The sequence below is a fragment of the Carettochelys insculpta genome, chromosome 9 (genome assembly GCF_033958435.1).
Source record: "Carettochelys insculpta isolate YL-2023 chromosome 9, ASM3395843v1, whole genome shotgun sequence".
Taxonomy (NCBI): Eukaryota; Metazoa; Chordata; order Testudines; family Carettochelyidae; genus Carettochelys; species Carettochelys insculpta.
The window spans coordinates 37,111,288-37,135,024 of NC_134145.1; the positions used below are offsets into that span (position 1 = coordinate 37,111,288).

Consider the following 23,737-nt stretch of genomic DNA (forward strand, 5'->3'; position numbering starts at 1 on the left):
GCCCTCAAAAAGACTATGAGGTGAAGGAGTACCAGTGAGAGAAAGAACCAGAGAGAAGCAGCAATCACCCTGAGGCAAAGGAAGAGTTTGGGAAGAGTTGGCCACAGGTTGTGGCCTAGCTCTCTACCGAACTGTGAATTTGCTTAAGAGGTATAACAACATGGGGGAAGACTCTATGCGTGGATGATGATAGTGATACATCCTTTCAATAAGTATTCCTACAGCCTCTCTGCCATCCTGTACCTCCCCTCAGCATTTCAGTGGTGACTGGATCACCTTGGCTCAATGGCTTGATGACAATGGCTTGATGACACTTTAATTATTTTTAAGAGAACAAAATCACCTTCATAATTACCTGCTAAACACCCGGGACAGGGTAGATAAAAACTGATCAATAATCAATAAAATACTAAACTCTCATTTAAACCTCATCACAAACATTCTACACATATACTTAGAATCTCACAAAAATTAATTAATGGCTTTAAATGACCAGCATAACTACCAGCTCTTGCTTCTTCAATGTTCTGGGCTTTCAATTTCTGTTTCTCAGCAAGCTAAAAAGTAAGGTGCAAAGAAAGACACAAACTGGATAGGGTTGGCTTTGTTCCGTGCTGACGTGGTGGTGGACCTTGGCCAAGCATAGCAGGTGAGTTAGTCAAGACGTTGTTTTAAGACAGAGAAACAATATATAGGAAAGCACATAGGCAGCAAAGAGGGACAGCGGAGTGGACTGAAAAGAAAAAGGGAAGACATTCAGCATGCACACAGCCTTCCCCTCACATTTTTGCCACAGAAGAACTGCCACAGCTTTTGGGCGTAGGAGAGATCCTAACTGGGAATATTTTGAAGAAATGTGTTCCCTCAATAAAAGGAAAACGTGTCAAGTGTAAGTAGAACCAGAAGATGATGCAGAGCCTAATTTAAAGAATGAAACAAGGAAAATTGCTTATTTGGAGAAAATGATGTGGATGAAGATGTGGTTACGTCTAAGTGCGTTTGCATATCTAGATGGCAGCTGGTTTCAAGCGGAGTGCCCCAAGGCTCAGTTCTGGGACCAGTGTTGTTCAACATCTTTATTAATGACCTGGATGAGGGACAGGATTGCACACTCAGCAAATTTGCAGATGACACCAAGCTGGGAGGAGAGTCCACTCCACTGTCCCTTTCTGCTGCCCGGTTTGTAACTGAAATAATTCACTTTTCAATGCATCATTCTTCAAGACTCTGTATACCTTTTAGTATTAGTGTGATTTAGCAAGTAAATTTTCAAGATGTTTGTTTTGTCAGATGTTGCTAGAAAATGTTTATCTAATGCTTTTACTTGTTTAATTAGTTAATTCGGTTTAGAATCTACCACTCAAGTATACAATACAAAGAGCTGCAGTAAGAGAAATCTAGAGTTGCCACTGAGTACTAACGAGTTCAATAGGTCCTACTCCAAAGTTAAGGGAACTCCAAGCTCCTAAAAAGCCATAGGTAGGTTGTGTGGAGAATGAAATATGCATTTGAAAAGCAACCATACCATCTCTCTGTCACTATTCAACCACAAACAATATACCATAAATGTCTTCAAAAGAAAGGGGCTGTATAACTGAAGGAGTGAAAATCCTGACAGTCCATATTGCAGTAATGCTTCAGTTCTCCAGATCTCTTATTCCTGGCCATTAATTGTACCTGAAAGAAAATCTAAGCAAATACTCAAAGTGCCTAACTTCATTCTAGAAAATAATAATAGGGCTCTCAACTGATTTTAGGGTGTGGGGTTTTTCCCCCTACTCTAACAATTTGCACATCTAACAATCCAGCTACTCAGATGTATGACACTGCACCAATGTGTGTCTTCTTTGCAGTCTTTGTGATAAGCCATCGGCCACAATGGTTTTCATAACTTTCTTTTGCTCCCCACATTAGACATGGCCTCCTGCAGTTTGCTGAAAAGCAAACATTCTGCCTCATATCCAATATGTTTTTTCATTTAAATCAAGACACTCAGGCTCGAAAAGCAGAAAAGACTCTCCCCAGCCTCACAAATTGCAAAACAAGCTCTTTTCTTTCCACCACAAGCTACTGTGTTATTAATACATGCACATGCAGATCAATGATGTGCTTCAAACACATGGACAAGATCCTAAGATTTTATTCTCTCATTGTGATAGGAACAACCTCAGGAAATGAGAGGAACACATCCCCCATCAGATTTCAACTATCCCATTGTTGCCATCTTCACCTGGGTTACGTCTATAATAGAGCAATCTGGTGACAGATGTTTCTCTCTGAAGGGCTCTTCCAACAAATATTCTGTAGACAGACAGCCCAGACACCAAAGCAGATTGCTCTTTTAACCTGCTCAGTCGACAGAGACTGGCCAGACCACCCAGGCGCTCTGTTAAAAAAATGGCCAGACAGAACCACAGCAGACAGGGTCGTATGGCCAACAATCTCTTCCGGCAGACCCGGTGAGATGCACCCTTAAAAGCCCCACCCACGCATTCGCTGCCCATGCTGAGGCATGCCCACTTCCACAAGAGATGGCACAGCTGCTACAGCAGGGCTCACACACTTACTGAGAGATACGCTGTGCTTTCCAGTTAGCCGTGGTGCCGGAGCAGCGCCCAGGCTTGCACTGGTCCCACTCAGAAGTGCTTCAGCATCTGCTGCACATCCTTATGGCCATCCTCCTCCTCCCACCCCTCACCAGGAGGATAACCCATACCTCACCTTTGAGGAGCATGGCCTTGCTACCACACAGGCATGCTTGCACTCACCCCGCCCCCCCAGGTGCTCAGATTGGTCTGGAGGCGCAGTACCAGTTCTGAATGGTGGGACCAGTTCATCACAGGGCACTGGGATGACCAGCAGTGGCTCCAGAACTTCCATACGTGGAAGGAGACATTTCTGGAGCTTTGTGCTCTGCCATCCCGCCCTCTGGAAACAGGACACCAGGCTGTGGCCTGCCACCCTCCTGGAGAAGTGGGTTGCATCACCCTATGGAAGCTCACCACCCCAGATAGCTACTGCTCTGTCAGGAACCAATTTGGTCGGGGCAAGTCCACCTTCAGGGCCCTGCTTATGCAGGTAAGACACTCTCAGGCTGCTGGCCCTGCACAAGGTTCGGGGGGTCCTGACCAAGGGAGACCTTGGAACCCAGGGTTAAGGGTGCAAGCGATGCAGTTGGGGGGAAAGCCCTGTCTCCGGGGGACCATGCTGTCCCATGCTCACACAGATCTGCTGCCGGGGTGCAGCCTCACAGGGGGGACACCTGGAAAGCTCTGGGAGGAGGGGACAGGAAGCTCCCTTCCTCAGTCCCTGATATATGTGTGTGTGTGTGTGTGTGTGTGTGTGTGTGTGGTTTCCTGCCCTTGCAGGTCATGATGGCCAACAACATGCTCCTGATGTGCAGCATCATTCAACTTGCAGAAATGGTTGCAGTCATGGCCACATTCGCCACCCTGGGGTTCCCCAACTGCTTTGGGGTGATCAATAGAATCACATCCCTATCCATGCCCCAGACCACAGTGCAGTCAGGTTCATCAGCTGAAAGGGATCTTACTTCATTGTGCTGTAGGCCCTGGTTTACCACCACGGACAGTTCCTCAACATATACATTGGGTGGTTGGGCTGGGCACATACCACCCTGGTGTTCCGCAACTTCGGTCTGTGCCGGAGGATGGAGGCAGGCACCTTCATCCCCTCCTGGGAGTTGGTGGTCAGGGACATGCACAAGCCAGTGTGCATTGTGGGGGATGCCACCTACCCCCTCATGCCCTGGCTCATGAAGCCCTACACCGGGCGTCTGGACCAAGCCAGGAAATGTTCAGTTCAACTGGGTATGGATGCAGGCTGGATGTGAGGGAGCACAACATCCGCAAAGTTGTGTCAAAGTGTTGTGTCCTCCACAACACTGTGGAGGGGGAAGAGGGAGGCCTTCTTCCCAAGGTGAGGGGTGGACACCAGCCGCGACTATGAACAGCCTGGCGCAGCTCTGATCTGCCAAGCCCATAGGGACAGACTGCAGATTTAGGAGGCCCTAGGGAGACCTTCTCCCACAGTCTGCAATGATCCTTCCTAGTGCAACCCCAGTGGGGGGCCTCAGGCCCACAGGCCTACCCCATTCCCACCATGATCCCTCCCTTTACCCCTCATCCATCACCAACCCCTACCCAATAAAGAGGGATATGGGGATGGTGAACAAATAACTTCATTACTTCTACAAAGATAAACATGTTTAAAATAAACACTGTCATAAAAAACTACTTACAAGGTGCAAGAACAGTGAACTATATACAGAGGGAGGTGCTTCGGACAGGAGTTGGGAGAGCACCAGAACTTTGCGGGCCTGTGGGTCCCCCTTCCCTCATGGCCTAGGACACGCTGCCTTGTACATGGTTCCACAGGCTGGGGCCACAGCACAAGGTCCAGCCCGAATCAGCCTCATGAGGATCGCAGTACATGCTGTCTGCATCTGCCCCTCATGCCCTGGCATGTGTTACACATGGAATACTTACTAGAGGAACCCTCAATCAGCTCCAGGGATGCCTTGGAGGTGGCCTTGGTGAAGGGGCCCGACGCCAGGGCAATGACAAGAGTGCTGCCACTGGCCTCAGACCCCTTGTCCACCTCCAATTACAGTGAAGGTTGGGTCTTAGGGTGCTGCTAGTTCTCCTTGGGCTCCAGCTAGTGGGGCAGACCTCCTCCACAGTTTCCTCAGGGGACTTCAGAGAGGAGGTGTCATCTCCCCACTCGGAGCTGGTGGAGCTCCCTGTAGTTGGGGCAGGTCCTGCCTCAAATCTGCACCATGTGTCATGGGTCAAGGTGTCGCCCTGCCTGAGTTCTTTTACTTTTGCGCTCACCTGCTTCATGGTGCAGGTGGTGCTGCCTCATGCCACCAGGGTGGTGGCCAGGTGGAAATAGGTGGGAGCATTTCTCTGCTTGGCCAAGGGGTCCAGTAGGGTCTCTTCATTGGCCCACATGATGAGTAGGTCCTGGAGCTCAGGCCTGGCCCAGGAGGAGGCCTGCTATTTTGTGCCCCAGGACTCTTGGGACTCTTCAGCCTGCTGCCCGGAAGAGATGGGGGGTGGGTCACAGGATGGTCTCTGCCATCTTTCAGGAATGAGCTGACAGGAGCAGCTGTGAGGTCATGTTGAAGAGCAGCCAATAGCTCTGCTGCTTCCATGCTCTCAGCTTCCTGCCACGGGGTTTCCAGGGCTCCATGAAGCTTTAAGAATGGCCAGTGGCAGGAACCAGAGAGCTTTGCCTGCTGTGGATATTGTGTTCCCTAGGGCAACTGCCCAGCATCTTGGAGGCCTTTCTGTCAAAAGAAGGCCCCCAGAACATCCAGACTGTCTTTCTGTCAACAGATCTCTGTCAGAAAAGGTGTTCAGCCTCCTGGGGAAATGGCAGAATGCTGTTGACAAAAGTGCCACATTCTGTCGATTTACTGTCAGTTTTATTGACAAAAGTCTCCAATGTAGACATAGCCCTTGAGTGCAGACATAAGGTATACTTACTACCAGTCACCCTGCCTCATTTTTTTTTTAAAAAGTGTTGCAGATTCCAGTGAAGACTTTAAAAAATAAGGTCTGGATCATGCCTCTAAGAGCCCTGAATGAAAATTAATAAAACATTTAATAAATTTCCATGAAATATCTTCCTAGCACTAGAGAAACTTACTTTTTTAATACAGGCTGAAGACTACAATGCCATTGTTGCTGAGCTCCTGTTTTCTGTTCCTTAAACATAATAGAAAGTTTAAATAAAAATACAGTGTCAGACTATGTTTTGAGCAAAAATGAAAACATTCATGTGCTAATATTCGTAAGAAACAACTAATAATCTACACAGGCTCATATCCTGGATTCCACATTGTATTTATTACATTATATTATATATAGCTATGATGGCATTTTAGATATATACAAATGGCTTCATAACTTGGTATTTACAAGAATGTGCCAAGCACCTGAACTATGTCTAGTAAGCTAAGTTGAATTTTCGTCTTGAGAACTTTGAAGAGATCTTAGTAAACATTTCTACAATTTCCAAACCTGTCACGTTTCCACCTGTTAATGGCAAAAGCATTGTATTTCATTACTAATTACAGTAATATCAATATGCAGTGCTGTTGTAGTCGTATCAACCCCAGTATATTAGAGACACAAGGTGGGTAAAAATACATTTTACTGGACAAACTTCTGCTGGTAAGAGAGACAAGTTTTCAAACTACACAACTTGTCACTCCCACCAGCAGAAGATAGCCCAATAAATGATATTACCTTAAGAACATAAGAATAGCCATACTGGGTCAGACCAAAGGTCCATCCAGCCCAGTATCCTGTCTGCCGACAGTGGCCAATGCCAGGTGCCCCAGAGAAGGAGAACAGAAGACAATGATCAAGTGATTTATCTCCTGCCATCCATCTCCTGCCCTTGTACTGAAGGCTAGGGCACCATACTTTACCCCTGGCTAATATTATGGACCTAACCTGCAAAAATTTATCGAGCTCTTTTTTAAACCATTATAGAGTCCTGGCCTTCACAGCCTCCTCGGGCAAGGAGTTCCACAGGTTGACTGTGCGCTGTGTGAAGAAAAATTTCCTTTTATTAGTTTTGAACCTACTACCCATCAATTTCATTTGGTGTCCCCTAGTTCTTGTATTACGGGAAAAGGTAAATAATTTTTCTATATTCACTTTCTCCGCACCATTCATGATTTTATATACCTCTATCATATCGCCCCTCAATCGCCTCTTTTCCAGACGGGTCCCAGTCTCTCTAGCCTCTCCCCATATGGGACCCGTTCCAAACCCCTAATCATCTTAGTCGCCCACCTTGATTTGTCAGGTGTTCAGTTTTCAACCAGAATACTCAGTCAAAAAAGGGCCCTGGTGGCTTCAGTCAGCACTGCTGACTGGCCTGTTAAAAGTCCAGTTAGTGCAGGACTGGTGGGCTCCCTACCCAGCTCTGTGCTGGTCCCAGGAAGCAGACAGATGTATCTCCAGATCCTTGGGTAGAGGAAGTCACAAGGCTCTGCACACCGCCCCACCCACAGTTCTAATTCATTGGATACCACAGAGAGTGGGAGCTACAGGTGAGGACAGCATGCAGATCGACATGGCCATGCCTCCACTTTGGATCTGAAGGACATGTTGCCACTTCTCCACAGCCACCTGAGATAAGCACCACTCGGAGGAGCCTGCACCCACATCCCTATCCTCTGCCCCAGTCAGAACCCCCTCTCACATCCCAACTCCCTACCAGAATACACACCCTGCATCCTCAACCCCTGCCCCCAGCCCTAGTCCTGAGTCTCCTCCCGCACTCCAAACCCTTCATCCCTGGCCCCACTTCAGAGCCCAACCCCTCAACTGGAACATTCACCTCCCCCAAGAACCAGCTCCCTTCCCAAGGCACACCATCTTTTGCCTTGCCCCCCTCATTCTTGGCTCCATCCTGGAGCATTCATCTGCAGCAAGGGCCCTCACCCTTTTCCACACCCCAACATTACTGACAAAATATAATCTAGTTTTTCCTGTAAATCACAACAATGATGATGAAACTACTTTTCTTTATTAGAATTTTTACCAAGTCTCCATAAAACAGTTTATCTGAAATATTTTTGCAAACCAGCAAAATGTTATAGCACATAGCCACATGATTGGTAATAACAGTATGGGATAAAATGTCTATTTTTAAACAACTGAATATTTTTAAATAAAAATTAAATTAGATATTTTCCTCCTAGATGCTTTTATTCCTTAAGAATCCTATAAGGACACCTCAGCTCTCTCCAAAGCTATTATAAGTCTGGCCTGCAAAGCAAGATGCATTTCACTGTGATATTCTACTAAGCTCAATAGAAATTTATAACCATGAGTCCTGATCATGTACTGCACATCACCTTAGGTCAGTTAAAATTACAGAACTTCAGTTTATGCTGGACAGGTGATTGAAGGAATGTTCAAGGGAAATCACATACTCTCTAAACTCCCCTGATTTCCCTCGCTATGGTAGTCCCTAAGGAGTTAGGCTTATTCTCTGATTTACCTCACCCGCTCAAAGTAAATTAAAATTCCCCAAAGAAAAATCAGAAATTATATGCTATATCTTGGACAACACGGGCACAACAACATATAAGCCTATGAAAGCTAAGGCCATATAAACTTGGAAAAACAATACAACATGAAAATTTCCTGTCAAGGTATTATAAAGGAGGCTACTTTGTTGAAGATCAATCTTGCCATCAAGCTCAAAACAACACAGTTTATGGCTTTCTTGATTTATATTCTAATTATATATAAGGCAATACAATCACTTTCTAAAGCACTGGAGATAAAGACTGTGGGAATACAATGACAAGATACTCACTGTGAATTATACTACAACTGGAAACCATGTACTCCGCCTAATTCAAAGCAATGCTGATTGTTTTGGAAACTGCAAATCAAATATTAAATACTTTAATTTATTCTTATAATAACTAGCAGTTTAAGTGGCATATAAAGATGCAACTCCAAATGTAATAATGCTATTGGTCCACTCTATATTCTAGGATGCTTTTAGCAAACGTGCCACGTCAGATCCTAACCCAATTCTGTTTTCTGGACAGCTACCATTCAATTGTGATATTCTCCAATCTCTGAATTACATGTGCTTGTAAGGCCCCTATGTTTGGATAGTGGCTTGTCAGTGTTCTTAGCTGTGGGTGTCTCAGGCGCACTCTTAAGTGCATATCCCCATGTCTGTCATCCTTCTTGGACAGTGGCACCCTGCAGCATAGCCACCTAGACCCTGGAACCAGTGTGCTGGTCTTCTTGAAACACCAATAGCTTAGACTTCCTCTCCCAAAGTCCCTTTAGTTGTAGGAAACCTGGTTTTATAGTTAAACATAGGACTAAAGCAACAAACACAGAGTTAGCAAAGAAATTTCTCAGACACCAAAGCCGTATCTACACTAGCCTGCTACTTCAAAGCAGTAGGCAGCACTTCGAAGTAGCATGTGTCGCATCTACACATGCTGCACGCTACATCGAAGTTGAAATCAACGTTATGTGCGGAGACGTCGAAACTGCTATCCCAATGAGAGAGTGGGAATAAGGAGCTACTTCGATGTCTAACATTAAAAAATGATGCGCGTAGATACTCCCTGTCCTGCTACTTCAAAACAGCATGGTCCGCCATGGTGGCAATCAGCTGTTAGGCGGAGACATGCTGCCCAGCCCCTGTGGGGCTCTATGGTCTGTGCATGCAAAAGATCTTAAAGCTGCACAGACCCAGAAACCCCCCAGCAGGAAGCTGAGAACGTGCAGGCAGCAGCCAGCACACAAGGTGCCCCTGCACACCTCAGCACGACCCCCAGCAGCCCACAGAGAGCACTCCCAGGGTCCCCAGGGCTCCTAAGGCTCCGACCAGGAGGGCAAGAAGTACGGCCCCTCCTGGACCGAGGCCAAGCTCCATGACCTGCTGGGGACTGGGGCAAGTAGGAGGTGCTCCACGTAATGGAGAGCAAGTGGCAGAACTTGGCCGCCTTTGCCCGGCTGGCCGAGGGCCTGACCACCCAGGGTCACCCTGCCCACACTCCTGACCATGTGAGGCGCAAGGTGAAGGAGTTGCGGCAGGGTTACACCGGGCTCAGGACTGGGCCAGCCAGTCAAGGGCCACCCACGCTGCTTGCCCCTATTACTGGGAGTTCAGGGCCATCCTGGGCTCCTGGAACACCTCCTCCCCCCCGGCCACCATCAACATCACAGCTAAGGAGCCCGAGCAGGTTGTCCAGCAGGAGCTAGGACCAGAGGCTAGCCACGTACCACCAAGGCCACAGCAGAGCTGGCCAGAGAGGTGGAGTGGTCGAGCAAGGAGGGGGAGCTCATCATAGACCTCCCCTCCCCCATGTCCAGCTGGACATCCACCCCACGAGCTTACCCCAACCTCAGTGGTGGACCCTCAAGTATGTACGCCAGAGGGCACACAACTGTGGGTCATGGGGCAGGAGCACTGTATATTACCAGGGCCCCCTGACACACCAGTAGATCCCAGCCCGCTAGGGCCCAGCCAGACAATGGTCCCGGGACAGTGGCACATCCGCCAGTGTCTGTCAGCACCCGCTTCTGCAAACAGTGCCATGCCCTGACCCTGGAGGGGACATACCACACAAGGGGGTTGCCCACAAGGCCACTGTATCCACAGATGGGAGACAGGGGACAGGGACCCAGTGCCCACAGGGGAACGGGGCGTGTGGGCCCTGGTGGGGGGGTTGGTATTCACGGCCTCCTTCTCTTTGCCGGTTTCCGTAGCCACACCATCTGAGGGCCAGGACAGCATTGCCCCGTCCATGGTCCCAGACAGCCCCCTGGGGGCGAGGGACAGCAACTGCCCAGAGGCACCACCAACTCCAGGATAAGCCCGCTCATGGAAGAGCCTGAGGTGGACAACCAAGTACCCCCACATCACCACCTCTATCCAGCACCAGGTCTAGCTGGTAGAGTGGCACCTCCATTTTGAGGAGGGGGAGGCCACCTGGCACTGGGCAGCATGGGTGGAATTCAGGGACATTTTTAATGACCTGGTGGCCTTGTACCAGGTGCTGTGGGGGAGAGCTGCCCCTCTGACCTGACAGCCCCCCATGCTCCCTGCCCCCACCCGGCCTTGGCAGGGGCCCCAGGCAAGGAAAGGGGCATTGGACCCAGAGCTGGTAGGGGTTGCACCCCTCCACTCCTGCCCTTGAGTAATGGTGCAATGGCTGGGCTATCCACGTCCCCCCGCCCCCCGTAAATAGTTAACCCCCACTCCTGTACATAGTTATCCCCACTGTTTGGCAAAAATTAGTATTAGTCACTGTTTTACTAGTTTGCAATATACACAGTTTTATTTTTCCCAAACTGCTGTGCGCTTGTTGCAGGGGGAGCACCTCCGTGCGGGCGGTGGGGGGAGCATGCAGGAGGCCCACTGGGAGTGGCTGGGGTGCTGCTTACTGGGGCCCTTGGTCAAAATACCACCGCAGGGCCTCCCCGATATGGATCCCTTCCTGGTGGTCCTGGTGGCTCGGGGCGGTGGCTGGCTGGGAGTAGCCTGTACCAGCCTCGACCACCCACCCCTGCACAAGGCTTCCCCCTTACTCTCCACCTGGGGGATTATGAGAACACCCATGTCCCGGCCGGTGAAGAGGCAACACCAATTGCCCCTTCAAGTGGCCGAAGGTGCCCTGTACCACCTGGAGGGTGTGGCAGAGCTGTCCATTGAACCCCTACTGGCTGGCAGTGAGGTGGTCCATATAGGGCCATGTGAGGCAGGCATGGAGCAGGTATGTGGCATCGGCCACCAGGCAGAGGGGCATGGTGGCGTCCCCCAGCACGATCTCCCTCTGGGGGATGTAGGTCCCCGACTCCAGCCAGAGGCGCAGGCCCAAGTTCCAGAAGACCCATGAATTATGGGTGCAGCTGGACCAGCCCACGTACACATCCTGGAATTGGCCTCGGCTGTCCACCATGGCCTGCAGGACCATGGAACGGTAGCCCTTCCTGTTTATAAACTGTCCTCTGCTATGCTCTGAGGTGTGGATGGGTATGTGGGTCCTGTCGAGGGCCCCAAAGCAATTTGGTAACCCCAGTACATCAAAGCCTGGGATGGCCACGTCCAGGTCCCCAATGCAGACAACCCTCTGGAAGAGCAGGGCATTCAGAGCACGGACCACCCGCTGGGAGGGAACATAGGCACCCATTAGGGTGTGCGGGGTGTGCCCGGCCCACCCCAGACCCCCACCCCACAGTGGGTGCATGCCTGGGCCTCCTTACCTCCAGGATCACAGCCCCAACTGTGGCCTTGCCAACACCAAATTGGTGTCCCATGGAGCAGTAGCTGTCTGGAGTGGCCAGCTACTTGACGGGAAGGGTGCACCACATCTGAGTGTTCTGGTGTCTCAGGGCGGGGGTCAGCCACTGTCAGAGCTCCAGAAAAGTCTGACACCTAATCTAGAAATTCTGAAGCCACCGGTCATCGTCCTACTCCCCCAAGATGAGTTGCTCCCATCACTCGAAGCTGGTGGGGTGGCTCCTGAGCTGGCGGAGCACACAGTGCCGAAGAGGAGCAACTGATGGTCTGAGGCATCTCCTTCTGCCCCTGGGGGAGGCTCCCCTGCCAGGAGCTGCTGGGTGGCCACCCATGCTGCAGCTCGCAGGGCACCTGCTCTGCTGGTGGCAGCCAGCAGGGTGTCGAGCTGCTGCTGCTCTGGGTCCATGTCTGCAGGCACTGTGTCTGTGAGGCTTGTGGCATCTCTGCAGGCTTCGTGCTGTGCAGGTCAAGTGTGTTTGGGAGGGGCTCTTTAAAGGAGTGGCTTGCTGAGGCCCCAGAAGGGCTTGTCCACCCTGTGGACCAGTCTGTGACCTTCCTTCGCCCCTCATTTCAAAAGGGAATGCTTGTATGCATAGAAGCTCTCTTTCTGTGTGTAGACACTATGCATCGAGGTAGCGTTTTTCAACGTTTCTACATCAAAAGATGCTACTTTGATGTAGTATTCTAGTGTAGACATAGCCCAAGAGTTTGTTATTAAAAAACAGATGAAAGATATAGATCTATAGAAAACAATCAACAATCCCGAACACAGTCCCCCAGTCCGAGTGTCCTGGTTGGTGTCCTTAGGCAAGACAGTCTTTCCCCGTCTTTACTTTCTATCAAGTTCTGCTTGCCAAGCATGATGAAATGGCCTCCTTGCTTAGAAGTGCAGCCACATTTTACAACAGTCTGATCCAGTCCCATACTCCTATTTGTATAGATGGTCTAGCATCACATGGGTTTGTACTGGTCATTGACAGTCATTCAAAGTCAGTTGCCCTCATGGTAGAAAACCTATTGTTCCAATAGGGAAGAGTCATTCAGCATATTCTATCGTTACCTTTCTCTGAGGCAATCCACAAGCTAGACTGACCTTGTAAAGATCAGATTGATTTTCAGTACCAAATGTCTCAACCCAGCTGGAAGGTTCTATTACAGAGTAAGGGACATAGTGAAGGTTACAATCACAAAAAGGTGTTCTCAAAATAACATGCATTTCATAGTTTGACATAGACAGTTTAACCCCAATTTTTCCACATGCAGGACAGAGCTTCCTCCTTGTTGTGTAATACACTTAGGTATGGTACTACCAAAAGTTCCAGACTGCTTCAAATGTTCTCGTTATTCTGATGTTGGGCATATAAAATACCATAGAAAAGATAAGTGGCTAGACCTGCATGTTCAGCAGTAGCCGTACATTGCCATGTTATTCATTACGATGATCAAAAGTTATGTAAAATGCTCCTTATGAAGTTAGGTCTTATAAATACTGGAAATAAGTATTTCAAGGACAGTACGACTGCTTATCTTACTTTCAAAGACAAAACAGAGTATGTTTAATTATCAGACATACGTAGTGAGTAACATTTAGAACTTGAGAACATTTTGGCACAGTCAATAACAAAAACACAACATGATCTCCAAACTGAACATACTATCCAAATGATGTAGCTGCTTTATTCAGTTGAAGATTTTAAAAAGTGGATACTGATTTTGTGTGCACTGTTTTTTGGGTGCTGAACATGAGACATTTTAAAGAATTCTATTTTTTTTTCTCACTGGCTGCATCTACACAAGCAAGTTCTTTCAGAAAAACCAGGCCTTTTCCAAAAGAACCTGCCACACACACAAAATGTGCTCTTTTGATCTGAAATTGAAAGAATGGAGCTCTTTTCCTGGTGGCCCCAATTCCCCTTCAGATAAGGAAGAGCATCTTCTTCTGAAAGATTCCTTCAGGAAAAAAAACATATGTAGATGATAGATGCCCCAGAAGCCCCACTCAACCCCATCCCCCTCCTTTTTTTTGAAAGAGCAGACCTTATGGCACTGGATTTTGACATCCCCGGCCCATTCTTTCAAAAGAGCAGGGGCTGTGTGGATGCTCTCTACCAAAAGAGCGGATCAATTTTTTTAGATCCACTCTTGTGTGGTGACACACTCTTTCAAAATAAGTTTTTTTGGAAGAGATCTTCCGGAAGAACTTCTTTCAAAAGACCACTGTCGGGATCACCTTTGAGTTTCTATAATCATATAAAGGACGTAAAGCATGGTTACACTTAGGGAGAAAGGGGAAACAAATTTTCAATAAATCCATAGGAAGTACCTCATCTCTACCAAGTCAAAAAATGTCCCAAACAGCATCTGAACAATCACGAACAATGTGCATGGATAGAAAGGGGAGGATGAAAGCAATGATAAATATGTTAGCAGGCAATAGCTCATTGTTGTACACAATTCCTTTTGGGGCAATTGAGACGAAACACTCGCTAGACGTCAGGGAAAGATGGGAATGTTAGTCTCTGAGGATTTTTTTTATTGATTCAGACCTTGTAAAAACACCTAAAAGGAAATCCATCATCTGCTGGAGAAGGCAAGACCAAGATCCTTAAGAGTAAAACCACTTGTCAAATATATCCAAATTCTTGACTACATTTAGGGGAAACTGATTCCTACTAGACCCTGGTCAAACAGGTATCAAGACAACAGCAAATCTGGAATCAAGAACAGAATCCCTGTTGACTGAGATCTAGCGAAGTGGGGGTAGTATAGAGGTATAGTTTTATAACTATAATCTTTATATAAGATACTAAGGGGCATGTGTATCAAAAATGCATTTACATAATTAATTCCAGTCCATCCTCTACAATTTTTCCCCTTCTAGTTCTTACTGATAAGGGTGGAAATGTATTTGTCCTCTTTTACTCAGGAATGTACATAATTCAAGTTTGAGTCTCTTTTATAGAACTACAAGAAGGTCTAAACTAATTAAAGAAGAGAGATTTAGTGAAGTCTACACCAGGTGTCCAAAATTAATGGTTTTATTCTCTACTCATGAACATCTAATCATATTTAGCCAATCACTCCAAGAAACAACTTATCCAAATAAGGATATCATTCACTGAAGTAGAAAATGAATTCATCTGCTATTAGGAAATACAAATTTATATCAGCCTAGCCACTCCTGATACCTCACTGCCTGCTTACTAACAATCTTCTCCTTGTTAGTGAGGTAAACAAACATGCATCAGAGAAATCTCATTAAAAACTCATACAGAAATTCTTGTGTGATGTTCTCTACTACAGGTTGAACCTCTCTAATCCAGAACTCTCCTATCTGGCAAACTTTGTAACACCACATAATTTTAGTTAGCCAGTTGACCACTTATCATGGATGTGGCCAAGTTTCCCGTGCTCCCATAAAGTTTGTTCACAGTCACCCCTCCTGGCTTTCAGTATTCTGTGATGCGATTCAGCTGTAATTTACCCCTAAATGTCTTCTAAATATCCAGTAAGCAGTGCAAGTGTTGGCAATGTGCTAGAAAATATTGACCTCCCATCATCTGGCAAATTCTCTTATACAATACTATCAGGTCCAGAGGGTGACAGACGAGAGAGGTTCAACCTGTATTGGACAGCGGAAATGTATAAAACATGTAATGCCCAACAGAATATTTTAATGTAGTGTCCAAATATGTGTTAGAGCCTTTTAACAAAAATAACAGTTCAGGTCCCTGCTCTTAAGTGTTGCCATTAAAATTAGTAACCTACACACAGATGGAATGAAAGTGAATAACTCTGCACCTTCTATCATTTCCCACTCCATCCCACAAAAAATGATCTTGTCTTTCTGAATTTTATCTTTGATTTTATTATAGATTCTTGCCCTCCCCCCAGCCTCTGTTTACTATTTTTCTTTCAGACTTAGCCTGCTTTCTCATAAAAACTAACTTACATTTCTAATTACAAACCTCAGGACTGCTCTAACTTACATGCACAAAGGCAAAGCAACACTTCCCACCCTCCCCAGATCATGGTCCTCACCTATGGTAAGACTGCAGGGGACAGCATAAAGTAATAAGTTTTGATGGAGAACTTAAGTTTCTTGCACACTCCTTAGCTCTTCCAGAATAGCAGAAAGAAGCTTTACTGAGGACAAGGATTTCTTTCTAATATAATGGATCCCGTATTAAGATTTAATTGACTTGCATTTAGCATAAGTTTCATATTCTTTACACTGATATTATGTGTAATTCTATGCCATTGTTTCTGACAAGTTACTGTATAAAACAGCAAACGATGAGCGTAATACACATTCAAATATCTAAACCACTATTTTTCCACTTGTAAATCATGCATTCAAAAAACTAATTTCTTTTTATGGTTTACTTAAGCTTTGCAGTTATATTAAAATATGATAGTATAACCACAATGGTATATTTATTACCAAGATTAACAAAACATTATAATCATACCAGCAGTACAATTATATGGGCTTAAAATTAAACCAAAGTCTCACAATACTAATTATTATACCCTACACTATGTTAACTATTTGCAGCTCATTATCTACTTCATGATCTAGATCTAAAATATGCAAATTTGACCTAGGAGAAGTTTCTAGTCTTTAGTTTTACAGCTATTCTGATTTTTAAAACATTTTAGAAATGTCTATACACACACACAATCATAATTTTATATACACGAGCCTACACTACCAAGAAATATGGTTTTCATTTCATCTTTAGTTTAAATATTTCAATTCAGAATTTAAATATATTTAAAATTTAAGTAGACTTTCTATAGGGTTGCAGAATGTAAACTAAATTAAAGCATGCAAGCTCAGGCATTGCCTGGACAAACAAGTGACGTGCTCACTGCTCAGAAATTGAGGGAGGGCAAGAAGTAGGACATGAGAACAAATGCACCACATAGCACATAGAACAAAATATTATAGGATGAACTGGAAGCATAAGACACTTACGGAACATGGAATATAACAGCACTACACCAGACTGGTACGCTTGCTGTAATGATGCACAAATGGAAAAGATACAAGTGTGATATAATCTATGTGAAATGAGATGGGGAAGTACAGGAGAATTCTACCCTGATGATCTCAGTGTACTGACCCTAGAAAAAGAGGACTGTGGATGCCAGGGCAGTCATATTAATGCTAAACAAAGGCAAATGTGGTTCTGATGACATTTAACTCAATATCTCCTTGTATACCGAAGATAAGATTGAGAATCATGTCTAGTGCAGTCACACTAGTCCAAGTATATATGTTAACCTCAGCAATTCTCAAGACTCTTTATAACTATAGAAAGCAGTAAGAGCAAAACAAAATACATTGCTGGCAGCGGTGCCAACAGCCGCCACAGGCCCTGGGACAAAGCTGGAATGGGGCCCACCTCTGTGCCTCCAGAAGGGGTGTGGCCAAGACAGTAAATTCGCAGCACCACCCAGTCATGTCACTGAGTCCTCTTCCAACAGCTGCATGCATTGAGAGCAGCACTGCTGTGGCACTTCAAAGGGACCTGCAGCTCCAGCCACTATTACTGCCAAGCAACAAAACAAAGAGGAAAAAGACTAATAAATTTCTGCATAAGTAACAACCTAGTGCTAATGATGGTACTTCAACAAACAAAAGCTGTGGAGGGATGAACTTGGGTACTACTTGATCAGCAAATGAAGAACAGAACAGACTTTGTATTTGTGAATCTCAGATGGAAATTAAGTATGTTGTTCTCCAGACCTTTTGCAACTGATGGTGGACCTTAAATTTGTGCTAGTATCCATGAGATTGAGCATGAGAACAACTAAAAATTATCAAGCATATCTTTGAGATGGACAAACTGAAGGAGCCACATATCAAGAAACAATACAAGTAAACCATGGGGGAAAACATTACTTATCGGATGAAAGAAGAACTGAATGTTCACGAGATATAAAACAATGTGAAAAATAGGATTATGACAGCACTGAAGTAGTGATGGTCTACAAAGACAAGAAGAAGAAACAAGGCTGACTCTAGGTGATGCGGAGTCCCCCGCAGGGCTGGAAGTGGTAGTCAGGTATTCTGCTCGTGTGAGAGCACTTGACCAAGAGGGTGGTTCTAGTGAGATGCACAGAAGGTTGGACCCAAAATGGTGGAAGAGGAGGTGGCAAAGGTGGGAGAACATCTGATGCTTCTCTGCCAGGAATATGAAAAGCTGCAGAAGGAAATAGATGATATAGAGAGGAGATGTACTGTGTTGGCTGCAGAGCATAACAAAAAAAATGCAAATGACTCCTTTATCAGTTGACTTCTCACCTTTGCAGCTGAACTCTCTGAGCAGAAGCAGCATAGTACTCTGAAGATAAATGTTGGGGAGAAGCGCATCAGTTCTCACAGCCCACACAGACTTTGTCTACCCAACCCCAGTCCCAATGGAGGAGCTGAGGCTATCAGATGTCGAACCTGGTGCGGCCACAGCAACGGTATGCTGGATCTATATGAGTTAGAGCTGCAAGTATGTGATGCATTCTTGACAAAACTGAACAAAAGAGAGTTATGTCAGTAGAAAACATCAGGAGCTGCATTTCTTTCTACTGGATTTCAGAGGAGCTGAATTCTAACACTAATGAACTATTGTGCTGAAATAACTGCTAGTTATTGGGATGACTTGCAGAAAGAACACTTCAGCAATGAGAGTTCAGCTGTTGTACAAAATGTTCAAACCCAAGACTGACTGTCCCTTTAAAAAAAACTATTATAGTCAAACGTGAAGATATAGTTTTCCTGCATCTTCCTGAAATGAATTCAAACCCTTCTGGGAAGCTCAATGAATTGGATCACAATGGAGACCTTGCTTTGGATCTAGCCCTCTTTCTCTAAAACTGGAACGCACTGCAACCATATTGATCAATTACCTAGTTGATGTGGATACAGGGAACAAGAAATTCTGGAGTCTGTTCCACAAAGCCACCCGAAGAGGAGATATGTTTACTGCCACTGTCCCATTAAAAATTGTGCCAATGTGAATGTTGCTACAGTGGGAGACCAGGAGACTGCTCTGCACCATACAGTTCCAAAAAGCACTTGCCAGCTGTGATTTCAGCGATGGCACAGACTGAAGAGCCCATCTTACAGGCTTGCGCCAATTCATATATCCATGACTGCAAAGGAAGGATCCCATCAGGTGTTATCAACTGTTCTTATGAACGTTCCTCTATTCAGTCAGCATCGTCAATGCGAACAACTAGACTTAGAACCAAAGAAGGCTTGCACATCAGAATGATTTAGTGTCTGTGCTGTCCTGCCTCAGTATAGGTATCGGAGAGATCAAATCAAAAATGAAAACTGACAGAAGCAACTGGACAAGCACATAATGTAAAAGAAGAGGAAGAATATGTGAAGAGAAATGCTACACAGGGGTTTTATCACAAGATAACTATAAGTGGGACACAGGAGTTGATTATATTTTGTTCTCACAGGGCCTTATTTTAAGTCCTTAGATGTCAAAAGGAGTCTTTCCATTAATATGCCCTTCCAAGATATATTAGGATAATTACACATGGCTATGATCAATTACCAGGAATGTCTGACATGGAAGTCACAAATTCCAGGACTTTCACTGACTTCTGCAGCAACTGGAGTGTGGCTGGCTCTGGATCTGCCTGAGCAGACACAGCAGACCCTCAGCCAGCTGCACCAGCTGCTTCTGGGCAGTTTAAGGGTAGGAGGGGGCTCAGGTCTGAGGTAGGGGTTTGGGAAGGCACTTACCTTGAGAGAAAAGGGTGAAAGAGCTTCCCAGAAGTAGCTGGCTCGTCCCTGCAGCTCCTATGGGGAGGAAAGGCAAGGGGAGCTCCTCCTTGCGCTGCCCACTGACTCTCCCAGTGGGAGCTTCAGAGGCAGAGCGCAGGCAGGGCGCAGCACATGGAGGATGCCCATAAATCTCCCTATACCTAGGAGCTGGACAGATATGCCAGCCACTTCCAGGGAGTGCATGGAGCCAGATAGGGAGCCTGCCACCTCTGCCAGTCCTCCACCCCCAGTGCCAGTGATGTTCCAGGCCATGCACCCTCAGACCACTCTGGTATCACAAATGTAGGTCTAGGGCTGCCCAGCCTATTGCCCACCACCACCCCCAAACATCTGGGGGCCCCTGGCCAAGTTTAGTCAGGCGTATATAATACAAGTCATGGACAGATCACAAGCCATGGAATTTTGTTTATTGCCCATGATCTGTCTATGGCTAGTACTAAAAATACATACAACTAATATGTAGCTTTAGACATGACTAAGTTGCTCATAGAGTTTGATCCTGTACCACTGGAGTCAATAAAAACTTTGCTATGGGCTTTATCGGTGTGTAATCAGGCAAGATAGTCAACTATCCCAAAAGTATGGTGTTTCTCAACGTCATGAGATGCTTTAGGTCTATGCAGCAAGTTATTTGGATGTTCTCATCAAAACAATTGTTGAAATAAATGATATGCACAAATATTGTCAGTACAGAGCCATCTGCTTATCATTTTACACATCTCTCTGGTTTATCAGAAATCTGAGACAGATAACTAAGCATTCAGGGACATGTGTGGCTTTGTGGCACTTGTGAAGACTGTGGTGCCCTAGACTCAACGTACCTCCATCTATACAGTTTATGCAATTGTTACAAACTTAACTCTGTGTTATGTGACGTTATTCAAGTATAATCAAGTGAAACTTGCTAATATGACTTAGAAATGCTTTATTTAACTCTTTAAAAACATAAGAAAATTCAGCTGCATGAAAGCTGCTCATAAGATGGAAAGCGGATTGCAACAATGTATTATGTACGTCACAGCTCTCAGTGAAACAAAAGGCTTTATCAGGTCTGGACCATCTACTAGTGGTGAGATAGCCGAAAAGGAAGTTTGTGACAGGTCTTAACCAATTTGGTGCTTCTAAGCATACCCAATACACAGAGCAGTGGTGTCCAAAAACAATGTAAAGATCACCAGAACCCTGCCTCTCCCGAGCCACCCCTCACGGCAGACACCCCAACCCCAAGAAAACTGCCAGCGACTCACTGGAGCTGCCACCATTACAGGTACCATCACATGGGCCACTCTACCACTGGACCTCCTGCCATGCCTTGGGCAGCACCTGGGGGCCATGCCTGGGGCTGTGCCGGACTGCGGCGAGCCACAGCCACTGGGACTGCAGGAGCCGCTTCCACTGCTACACATTTGTCCCACCAAGTGGTGGGGCATGTACACAGACTAGGTGGTGGATGCGCCATGTGCGCAGCTCTAAGGAGCCGCATTTCTTCACATGGAGGTGTCCATTTTGCCACATGTGGTAAATGGAAAGCATATTGGATGCTGTGGATACAGAGCAACATACACTTCCAAAACCGACCCTTGCATCCATTATACATCCTTTGAAATGTTGTCATTCTATTTGCCCTAGAATTTTGACCATCAGAGAGAACAAGTAGTAGAATATATCAGTAAACTTTGCTGAGCCACATGTCACAAAATGCTGCCTCTGTAACTGTGAAATGTTATTAAAACACTGTTAGAAACAGACCACGTTCTTGAAATCTAGTCTAACGGAAAGTGTTAAAATGAAGTATTTAAAAGTAGTTTCCCAGGCTACACCTACCCTCAAATCACTTTTCTGTGTTTATTATTGTTTTCTCTCTCCTGTAGCAGTGTGAAAGACCCACACAGATGAAGCAGTCTAGCTACACAGAAGAAAGATCAATTGTGGACTACAAACGCACTGCTCTCAAATGCACAAAGAAACTGAAAAACCAAAAATAATTTACCTAATCTTTCAATTTCAGTAATCTTCATTATTATATGAAACAATAGTAAATGAAAAATATTAAGACAGACATGGATTTGTTGTACAAGTAATAAGCTTTCAAAACAGCCAGGATTGTATTTCATGTGTGAATGCTCTTACAGTTATTTACGCTTTTGTTCATGGGAAGTAAGAGACTGTGAACAAGACCATAGACAAAAACCTGCCCATCTAAATATACAAAGGGATTATGAATACTTATTAAATAAATTAGTTTGCATGTGTTTGCCAGTGGACAAACTTTTTTTTTTGCATTGAATTTGTCCAAATCTTAAAATAACTCTCTTTGATATCAAAGAGAAGTTAAATGAAGGGGAGTCTGCATTACGTATAGTTGTCCCCTGTAAGTTTTTCCTTTTACTCCCTACTTTTGGAGTGTAACTTTGATTCATGCTCACTTACTGGCACATAAATTCCATTATCACTTACATCACCTCTGAAATAGACCAAATTAATTGTCAAAGGATAAAAGATACTGTTGGAACCCTGTACTCAAATCTGCCACCGTTAATCACATTGAAGAGTACCTTACCTTGAAACAAGACACTCTATAGTGTTGTGAGTAAAGGTGGCAGAATTAGATCCAGTCCTTGTGCAACTTTAACTTATTTTTAAAAGTTTTAAGAATGATGCTAGATACTGAAAGTATAAAATAAAGTGAGTGATAGCGTAAAGTATTTTGTAAAATATATTATTCTTAGTTTGCAAGATGGAAACCATTGATTTGTTTTTAAATACTATAATCTTGCGAAAGTCTAACAGAAGAAGAAAGTACACAGGCCACTATACAGTATATAGAAATTTAAATATAAAACAGAAGCAAATATCAGCTCATTCAAAGCACTACCTTACAATTTCCTTAACACTTACACAATTCAGATGAACAATATTTTCATTCACTCACACAGTTCAGTATAAATATAAAACAAGGTACCCCTTAAGCATTTTAAGTAACAAATTAAACATTTACGTTTTTTACTGTGCAGTGAGGCTTAACATTTATGCAGCTTAAAAACCAAAGTACAGCCTCAAGGGACGCCTCTCCACTGACAAATTAATACCTTAGAGAATAGAGCTGAATGGTGGCAATGAACTCATTTGTTCCCCCAATAATGAAGAATGACTCTTTCTTTACCACATCTGTGACTGTTGCCATGGTGACCCAGACTTACCTCATTGCTTCTCGAAGTGCCCCACGTTCACTAAGAGTCGTATGCTTGATGTCATCAAAATTATTTTCTGGTGTCTCACAGTTCTGCAATAAATGGAAGAATCCACATTAGATTCTTAAGCAGCATTCTAGCATCGTAACTTATATTCACTGTAGTAAAAGCCTAACTGATTTATATTGTTTATATATTCACACAAATTATGCATTCTGTTTTAATTGCAAAGAAGTCATTAAAGGCAACACTGTGAATTCAGTAACAAAGTAAGAACAAAAGCTTATGATATGGTTGTCATGGAAATCCTTTTATCAGTGTTTTATAATGTGGTACATGGAATTTTCTTCTATATCAGTTTTGTGAAGGAATAACAGATGTGTTCTTTCACAGTAAAAAGGGCTACAAAACTCCATTAGATATAACAGGCAAACTTTAAAATGTGGCAAAGTAGAAATTCAATTCTGAATTCAGAGATTATAATCCATACTTTAAATTCTGTGCAGGTGAAACATTCAGTATTATATGAAAAGATTAATCATCCTAAATTCTGTGAGTTTCAAAATTTGAAGATACTCTGTTGATAAAGATATCAACAATTAAGATTTTTTTTCCAAAACTGAAGAAGCAAAAGCCCTAGTGTTTCCAAATGAAAATACTTTTATGGCTATCTCAACTATACATGCATTTCACATGAAAGAAAAACATTTTTCAATCTTCTGTATGTAATTGTATTAAGTCTTATTGGCTTGTTCATCTAATATCAAAATTAGTTTCACTTTATACTAATACAGATGTAAATATATATTGTTAACATACAATAAAAATACAAAACAATAAAATAATTTGATGAAAACATATTTAAGTAAATTTCTCTGTGTTATTTCTTTATTTAAAGAGACATTTTAAAACA

The 23,737-nt window shown here is 44.6% G+C and overlaps 1 protein-coding gene and 1 pseudogene across 5 annotated transcripts in view; one reads left to right on the plus strand and one right to left on the minus strand.

Moving 5' to 3' along the window:
• The window catches only part of DPYD (dihydropyrimidine dehydrogenase), a 725,075-nt gene that overhangs the window by 608,989 nt on the left and 92,349 nt on the right, over positions 1 to 23,737 (minus strand). For all 5 annotated transcript variants that reach the window (XR_012646587.1, XM_075002998.1, XM_075002997.1 and 2 more), the window contains exon 3: positions 22,834 to 22,916. Coding sequence is in view for 4 of the 5 variants with exons in the window: in XM_075002998.1 (XP_074859099.1) it covers positions 22,834 to 22,916 (83 nt within the window). In the remaining variant the exon portion in view is untranslated. The remainder of the gene's footprint in view (positions 1 to 22,833; positions 22,917 to 23,737) is intronic.
• LOC142017893 (rabankyrin-5 pseudogene) lies at positions 11,012 to 19,106 on the plus strand (annotated as a pseudogene).